We start from the raw sequence: 9,213 nt of genomic DNA on the forward strand, positions 1-9,213 counted from the left end.
GACGAGAACCCTGAGACTCCGTAAAGTAAAGTAGCATGTTCGCCCACCGATCCTAACATCGCCATCTCAGTATCTAGAATATGAAGCCGTGACTCATGATGCTCGTCCCGCCCTACACCAGTAAAAACCGCCCCGGAAGCAAATTGAATAAAACCGAATAGATGATGCACTTGTCCTCGTTAGTCCATAGCCCAGCCCAAAATTCAATCTCCTCCTAGGAGCCAGCAATTCCGAGGCCGACGCGAGATCCCCCAAGTCTCTCTCCTCGCCCTCCATCACGTTCTCGGTCCACCGTTGCACGCATCCGTCTCCCCTCCATCAATCCCCGCAAACCGCGTTTTTGCAGTCCAATAACACTGCTCAATTCGCCGGTCCAAACCTCCTTGACGACTCCACGCTCACTATCTCCAACCTCGCTACCCCATTCACTTCCTGAGACACTAGTCGTTGCGCTCAGTTCAGCGCTTCCGGGTCGATTAATCGGTACGCTTGTATTGATCCGGAGGCCGTCCATCGAGCGCACCGACTCGTCCATGCTGGCTTGCGATATTGATTGGGACCGGCCACCGAGTGTGTCATTGCCACCAGCCGCGACCAGGGGTGACTCCAACGCAACGAAATAATTCGGATTCATACTGCCATCGATGCCTCGACCGCCGCCGGCTGCCATCGCCGTAGCATTGAACACAGCTGCGGCGTTGCGTGAATCGAGCAGTGTATGAAGGCGCTCGACAACCGCTTCTAATAGCCCATCGATCTTATATGGCCGGGCTATTTGGAGCAGGGAGCATAGGATCTGCGGCGTACAAAGCGGCGAGGATGGAGATGGGAGAGATGATGTGTAAAGGAAGTGAAGCAGCGCTTGGACTGTAGGATATGTGTGTGGAAGGTAGAGACATCGCGGCCGGGAGCCTGGAGGTAGAGATGCTGGTGTAGGAGCTGAGTTGATCACACTAGGATCTATTGGGCCACTCCCACTTGACATGGATGTGCCCGCAGTGCTGGGTGGTTTTATCGAGCCTGCAGATGAGTTCCCTACAGTTGTTGCTAGTGACAGACTGCTGTCGCCTGTGTTTCGATTCGACTGTGTTATAGTCATTGTAGACATACGGGTGCCTGCCTGGCTAGACATACCGGTCCTTAAGGTCACCGCATCACTCCCATCTTGTGTGGCGGCTCCCTCACGAAGCAGCTGCACGAAGTACGGCCCCCATCTTCTACCTACAACTCTCGAGTTGATTGGTATCCTCTCCCCATTAAAACACAGTATTTCCATGTCCGCTAATTCCCGTAACGTCAGCGCCTTCTCTCCAAGGTCTTCAGCTGCGCGCGAGAGAAATCTGCCGCCTGCCGTCCAACCAGCCTTCCTCGCCACACTGAGGCCGGGTGCCACAAACGGACTGCTAGCAGACAAGAAACCTGACATGGGTGAAGTCTTGCGCGGATTGTCGTAAAATCCAAACGCTTCTAGCTCCACCATGCAGACGTTCGAGAAATTGATACGTCGATGATTGTAGTCATCGACAAGGCTTCGTTTACGATTGCCGAGAATGACAAACGTGTTTCTTCTATTCCATAAGACACCCCTATTCCAGCTACCTTGACTAAAAACACTAGCTCCCGCATCGATGCGGGACCATGTTAATGTCCTAAGATCCAACGCCCACAACGCATATTCCTGTTTTGAGCTGGTCAGATACGTGCCGCTGACTACGAAATGTGTGTCGATGACACCGCCATTTGGAAACCGCAAGCCAGGCGGCGAGTAGGCGCCTGACATGGGCTTTTCCGCTAAGGAGCCATCTGGACCCCTGATCTGAAGCTCCAATTTAACATCCAGGAAGTTATAGTTCGAGTATATCAGCATAGACGAACCCGGCTCCTTGTTCTCTGAGCTTGTTGGTCCTTCTTGGCGTGACGCTCCATTATTGGATTTGCCAATCTTGGTACTCACATATGGAGGGAGAGGCGCTACCACACTACGGTAAGCACCACACGATTTACCAAGTGGCTGAGTCGAAGTCCATTTGAGACTCCTGAGATTGAAGACACTGATTTGCTCAATGTAATGATTCGCACCATCTTGCCCGCCAACTATAATCATCTCAGCGCCTCCTGTTCCATCGATGTTGATTCCGATCCGGCCCTCGTTAGGGTTCCCAGTGGATGGGTTATGTTGAAGAGCAGAGAGAGGGGCTTTGTGTGAAACGAAGGTGGCTGATGAGGGCAGTATGCAGGCACAGTGAGCATAACGGCCTTGTGGTGTATCCTGTGTGGGAATATACGTCCACTTTTTGGTGAGAACATCGTAAATATAAATATCGGACATCACGGCAACTTCTGGTTGCTGGTCTTGTGGTGCAGATGTAGGCTGAGGGTTAGCTGTCGGGGACATGCCTCCATAGCAAACCATCTTAGTATCCCCCAAAGCACACATGGAATGGAAATAACGAGGAGGCGGTATGTCGCCCGTAGTCTCAATCTTGGTCCAGTGCCTTCGAATAAGATCCAGCTCATACAAGTCCGAGGTCAATGGTGCAGGTCGACTCCGCGATAAGATACGTCCTCCGAAAACATATAACTTATCCCCTAAGATCGTAGTTGTAGCACCCACCAGAGGGTGAGGTTCCCGGCCGGTGGTTCGATGTACATTGCACATCAGACCCGATAGGTGGGCGGATGATCCGGAGGATGCTGACGTGCCAACGGCCGATCCAAGAGCCGGCGTTCTGGCAGAGGTGACTTGAGGAGAGGGACCGGCCGACTGTGGACCATTACTTCGAGGAGTAAGATTTTCCCCTTGACCTTCTACATCCATTCTGTTGCCCCCTCCATGGGCTGTCTGACTACTGTTGGTATCAATGCTTCCGTTATACGACTGACCCAAGGGTACCGAGACGTTAGAGTCCATCGTGTTCGATCTATTTTCCATACTGATTGTATCCTCAGTGTCACTGTTAAAGAAGGTAATATTGTTTGATATCTCAGGAGTAGGCGGTGCGGGGGGGCTTAGCGGCGAAAGAGATGGCGGTGGCGGCGCGGGGAGCGGCTTCTCGAGGCTATCTTGTATGCTTAGATTTCGAGCATGCTGGCGCCGGGGGTGTTTTGTTGAAGTTAAGTTCTCGGTTCGTAACGCGGGATCGGTATTCAAGATTTGCACAGCGCGTCTCGATGACGATCGGGCGAGTCTGAAGGAATCCTCACGGGTCGGAATGGCCTTTTTGATTCCACGATAGACGTCGGATAATAAGTCGGAAGGGGACTTGGACAAGCCCAATGCCGAGGCGGTTTTCTGGTCTTGGTCTTGAAGCTGAGTAATTTGGAAGTTGTCAAGAGCCTGCCAGCTCTCTCTACGCCCTGTCCCACCCCAAGTCAGTTCTGAGGCTGGCATGCTGAATCGACGGTAATGTTGAGATTATGATAGTTGGTTTCGTGTTAATTCTGGACTGATGTTGCCACTCTCCCACCACCGACACAATCGAGGATAACATCCAACTTGACGAAAAGGGCAAGGAAGGGAAAGCTGGCTTTAGAAAAGAGAAACATGGTATTCATGGTTAAGTGCAAGTACAACGAAAACGGTGAGCGAGTGGGGCTACTGATCAAAGTCCCAAATATTCCTGACACGCGATGCTCCTCGGCCGCCTCAACGGTCAAGATATGGGGGCCTTGTCGCATGGCTAGCATGGCAGACCGCGCTCAGCAGAGGGCGGTGCCAAATTCAAAAACGGTATACTGTACGGTGCGACTATGATGACGATGGCGGGGATAACGTGTTTCTAGGTCATAACTGAAATTGGGCGCACGTACCTCTGTTCTGTTGTACACTATGCGACTCCCCTTGCGTCCAGTGTAATACTACTGCGCGCGCTTGATGAGTTGTTGAAGCGAGATGTCCGTACTAGGACAAGCACGAGCACGTGTACTAAGGGTTGTTTAAGATGGGCGCAGGGAATTTAAAATTGGGTGGGTGCTGATGCTGGGCGATTGTATCCGTCTTCCCTGTCGCCTTGCCCTTAAGGAGAGGGGTCAGCTTTGTCGCCCTTGCGGCCTCGTGCGGTTCTTCAACTCAGTGCAAGAGTGGACTAGGGAAGTATTGGGGCGGATACCGCGAGAGACGGCGGCAGTGGACGTGTCAGGAAGCTGATAACGGAAGGTTGGCGCCTAATTGACCGACAGCAAGGCTGGTGAGAGGGCCGGAAAATGAGTCGCCGTTGTTTGCAAGACTTGTTCTGACTGCCCTGACTACATAGGTACTATGTATGCTGATTGTGGAGGCGCGGCCCGGCGAGGGAGCCAGCCAAGATGGAGATGAGAAGGAAATATGTACCTGGGTACATGGATGTACTAACGGCACTATGTTAGTACTACATAAGTACTTATGTAGTGCGGACTACCTCCGAGAATGGCCATCACGTGCATTTCCCAATACAATGCATCCCATCAACCCCTTTAACATACAGAAGATACTTCCAAGTTAAGTAAGATTCTCCTCTCTGTTATTCCATGTATGTGTACCTTGCAGAAGGCGACTGCAGCTAAAAGCTCCGTTCCACCCAAGTACCTACATATTCTTATGCTTCTTGCTTAAGTACATACATACGCGCTCAACATAGGGAGGTACATACTACATAGTAGGTATAAGCACAAGATCCTATCCCTACCTACATATATGTATGTACCTTACTACACGAAGAAGGAGAAGGAGCATAACTAGATGTCTTCATACAGTTTAATACCTTATGTACCTGCTGAGGGAGTATATATGTACATTATTTAAGTGTTCAATTGTTCTATAGAAAGGGAGATGGGTGGACGAAGTTACCACCAGAGGCAACCGTAATATGCAGCACCGGAACACCCTTTTAAGGCTTGAATCCATGCAAAACACGTGGCTTCCACCTTCCTGACAGTCCGCTATCTCTTGGAACAGCTTATCCCAAATCTGAAGATGAAAAGAGTCACGACCTCACGTTCAGCCTTGGCTACTGGCGGAGGTAGGTCCGGACTATGTACCTAGCAGGGTAGACAGGCCTGAGCTTTAGGTAGTCAATACTACATAGTACCTACTGACCCTATCTACACATGCGCTCTGATACTAGGCGATCATATTATGTTAATGTTTTTAAAGGTGTGTACATGTAAACCTAAAAGACAGTACAGCGTCGATCATATATATAAATGGTGGGCACAATTAGAAATTGTATTAGCTCAGCTTAATAGGTATCATTATACACTCAGACACCACGACATATTAATAGGTAGGTAATATCCTACACTACGGTATATATATTATAATGTATCAGGAGCTGCACAAAAGTTATTTACTGATCTCCTTCCATTCGCTATCAACAGTAGTAAACAATAGGCATATATCGCGACCTACCTTAAATCTGGAGGCCTAATTATCTAGCTTGAAGGACCAAGTATTTTTATACGAGCCTATCAATGCCCCATGGGCGTCTATATAATGAATATGGGCTTTATTAGGGGTATCATGTCGTTATACGAAGATGGCGTCGCAAACTATTATCAGGGAAGTCGTGTTTTCAAATACCTACCACAACAATGATCAAATCGCGAACAGGGAAGAGGCAGTCTTGATGACGAGTTACCGTTTAAAAGGGAGCACTTTGCTCCCTTGCCAAACTAAATTTTTGTTTGCTGCAATTTCATAGCCCCTGTTACTGTGCCGATCTCGTGCCCCAGTTTGATTTTCATCTTAGTTGTCTATAGGTAAGATCAAGGGGGTTACGAATGTGTTTTGCGTTAACATGCTCGGTTATAGGTGATTTCCTCAAGCTTTGATTTTATTACCTAGGTCACTAGTCCTATTATTTTCGATGGTAATCACGAGCGAGCGACTCCTTATTTACAAGCTATATATAACTAGGCTCATGTTCCACTGCCATCAACTCATATTATTCCCGATTCAACACGGTTAAGACTGACTAGCCAAATTAAAGTCGAGATAGGATCGCTCTACTGCGAGGGTAGGGTGGTGAAGCGAAGGTAGGGCTTAACAGTGCGGAAACCAGGGAATAGCTCCTTGGCCTGCTCGTCCTTAACGGACGGGGCGACAATGACGTCGTCGCCGGGTACCCAGTTGATAGGGGTGGTGATCTTGTGTTTGTCGCCGGTCTGCAGCGAGTCGACGATGCGCAGCACCTCGGCCGAGTTACGGCCAGTGGACGCTGGGTAAGATAGAATGGTTCGGATCTTCTTGTTAGGGTCGATGATGAAGACAGAACGGATGGTGAAAGCGATACCCTTCTCGTCGACATTTGTGGTATCCTGGTAGTCAATCCTGCCAAATACCTCGTCAGCGTTTTCCTCTACATATTGGGTAAAAAGGAAGTGCATACATATCGTATAGGTAGGCAACCTTGCGCTCCTTATCGGCGATAATGGGGAAGGAGACTTTGCCGCCAGTAACCTCATCAATGTCCTTGATCCATCCCTCGTGGCTACCCAAGGTGTTGGCAGACAGGCCGATCAACTTAACGCCACGCTTGCTAAACTCAGGCTCAAGCTTGGCGAAGGCGCCGAGCTCGGTGGTGCAGACGGGGGTGTAGTCCTCAGGGTGGGAGAAGAAAACGACCCAATTGTTGCCAACGAATTCGTGGAAGTCGATGGGACCGTTGGTGGTGTCGGCCTTGAAGTTCGGGGCCACAGTGCCGAGGCGGAGACTAGAAGAACAAAGCGAGCGCTGTCAGTCAACAGCACGAACATGATGGATGGAGCCATGTTATTAGTGGCATAAAAATCCAAAGCGAAGGGAGTGCGCGGAAATAGGAGAAATTGAGGGGGGCGAGGGACTTGCACTTACGGTTCGGGTCGAGATTCGGAAGCCATTATGACGGTTGAGAGCTGTCTACGATGGTGATAGTAAAGGCCGTGAGGAAGGTGTTGATAAGAAGATATAGCTGGCAAGAAAAGACAAGGTAGGGATGGGTATCACAGAGAATAATGGTCTAAGGAATGGAGAAGCAGAAAACTGTTGCAAGGAGGAGGGGCTGGCGCGGGAGCTATTTATCGACTGCCGCTAGCTGAGTTCACGATGGCGCGATTGTCTTGGGTGATGATAAATGGTAAATGGGGGAGGGGCAATTATGATGGTGGTCGCCGTCTTCTTTTTGGTTTTGGCTTCTACTACCTCTTCCATAGTACCTAAAGTAACGTGGGTAGATGACATCCATAATGTACCATATACCACTGATGCTCGCCTGCCGGTACGTACCTGCATTCTACACCTCGGGTAGCCTGCATCTATGATATACATATATGTATACAGGAGGTAGGTAGGCACATGGAGACAATAATGGCAATAATAATCCAAGCTTGTGCTTCTATGCCCCTATTCCGCGATGCCTTGATGTCTTGTTATAAACCCGTCCTTTCCACTTACCTACTATATACCGGTAGGTGATAAAGCAGCCTTGATACAGAGCTCAGTGTTGATGATGGTGTCACAACATCTTTACAGCCCGCTGTCTCTGTTTCCGTAGATACCAGTACCTAAGTACACCGGATCACCATAGTGGCGTGACACCGAAATGACACGACGTTCATATTCGCATCATAGTAGCCGGTACGCCAAGTGTAGGTATGTAAATACATGTAAGTAAGTACTACAGGAAGTGTAGTTGAACTTGCACCTTGAGCTCATCAGCCCCTCGCACCCGCCAGCAAACCCCGCCGAGCCCGCGACCCCTCACTAGTCCCGTTCCAGCCTACCGCTACTGGATTATTGGATTGCGTGCTGTGGGCTGCTACTGATTGGTGTCGCGCCGCGCAAGCTCCCCGCCCCCTCTCATCTTGTCATTTCAGCCCGCTATAATGTCATCATCGCCGACTGCCCTCCCCGGCACCCACAGCTTCGGTGCCGTCAAGAGGCTATCCGGGACATCGCGGCTGTCGGCCACTTTGCTGCTTATATTTACTTACTTACCCGTTTACTTATTTACTTACACCTCAGCCTCGACGCTGTTATACACTTCCTGCAACCTACTGTACATGTGAAGCTATAGATTGCAATGTAATATCTAAACAAATCAGGTCCCGACTCTCGCGTCCCAAGTTTCAGCCCCTCTTCTATCCATTCCAAGCAACAGCAGTGCATTTCTAATCTCCTTTGGTTAATAATGGTCTGTATTCGTTGCTACCCTAGCTTGTGCTACATACCCTTGCTTAGTTCTCGATTACTCTATTCAATTGAGTCCTTACGAAGTATACTCCAAGAGCAGCAACGAGAAGATGCCCGTGTGACAGGTCTCGACACTAAAAAATTGCCCATATGCAATAGAAGCCCCATTTCATTAATGATAAAAGATGCGGAAACGTGAGACGAACTCCTCCTATGCCCTTTTTTCTTTCTTTCCATGTAGTCCCTTTTGTGTTCTTGGTTGTTGTGCTACGATATAACGTGCAGTTTTTGATGTCGAAGTGAGAGGATGCTTGGACCTGCGTCGATGTGCTTTTATTTGATAGTGCGGTTGGAGAGTCAGAGTTGTATGATTTAAAGGCTAAAGGCAGCTGTGAGTGGGTGATGGGCGAGTTTGCGGTGCACTCTGTCATCGAATTACGTCTGGGCTGCCTCATACAAATCCATATTTTCAGGTACAACAACCATGGTTGAAGGTAGTTTGGGGATGATAAGCCTCCCACACCCCTCATCCGACAGCCTATCGATGATCCCAGGTGTTTTGGACCTCGGGGCTTGGAGATATCTTGGGCGTAAATGCGTGAACCGCCAAAAAGATGCATGCTCTCTGGTGTCATAATGCCAACGTGCTATAAGCGAATTCTCTGGTAGTTTTGATAGCTGTTCTGAGGATGTGCAACCACGGCACTGCCCACGCCGCGTTTCCTACCCTTCTCGGGCCCGTGTACAGTCGTCGCAGAGTCCATCGGCATCCGACTCCTCGGTGGTGACGTTCCTCTCTTCGCATTCCCCGACCTCGGCGAAGTCATCGCAGTCGTTGGTTTTGATCTCGTCACTGGTGTACCAGGCACCGCACTCTGCGCAGTACCATTTGAGTAGCATGTACGTACACATCTGTCCTTACGCCGAGAAGCTGCACATGCAACTAAGGGTCTACAGTATAGAGGCGTAAGAATTGCGTGCGCTCAACGTAGATGAAGGCGGGCATTACTGGACCATCTTACTCACCCGGGGCTCGGTGTGATGTCGATGATTTCATTCACCTTTCC

General features: G+C 49.6%; 2 protein-coding genes across 2 annotated transcripts; both read right to left on the bottom strand.

Moving 5' to 3' along the window:
• Positions 1-214: 214 nt before the first annotated feature.
• Positions 215-3,391, bottom strand: F5B22DRAFT_646081 (uncharacterized protein; the record flags this gene model as incomplete). Its single annotated transcript, XM_047978683.1, has 1 exon — positions 215-3,391. The coding sequence occupies one exon, from the start codon at positions 3,389-3,391 to the stop codon at positions 215-217; it is 3,177 nt and encodes a 1,058-aa protein (XP_047831196.1).
• Positions 3,392-5,659: 2,268 nt separating this feature from the next.
• Positions 5,660-7,590, bottom strand: F5B22DRAFT_604714 (mitochondrial peroxiredoxin PRX1). The gene is made up of 3 exons (XM_047974809.1): positions 6,830-7,590; positions 6,366-6,689; positions 5,660-6,307 (listed from the first exon to the last, which is right to left on the bottom strand). Exons 1-3 carry the CDS (start codon positions 6,853-6,855, stop codon positions 5,983-5,985), a joined length of 675 nt encoding a protein of 224 aa, XP_047831197.1. The 5' UTR covers positions 6,856-7,590; the 3' UTR covers positions 5,660-5,982.
• Between the last annotated feature and the right edge of the window lie 1,623 nt (positions 7,591-9,213).

The sequence above is a fragment of the Xylaria bambusicola genome (genome assembly GCF_022495145.1).
Source record: "Xylaria bambusicola strain CBS 139988 unplaced genomic scaffold F5B22scaffold_18, whole genome shotgun sequence".
Classification (NCBI taxonomy): domain Eukaryota; kingdom Fungi; phylum Ascomycota; class Sordariomycetes; order Xylariales; family Xylariaceae; genus Xylaria; species Xylaria bambusicola.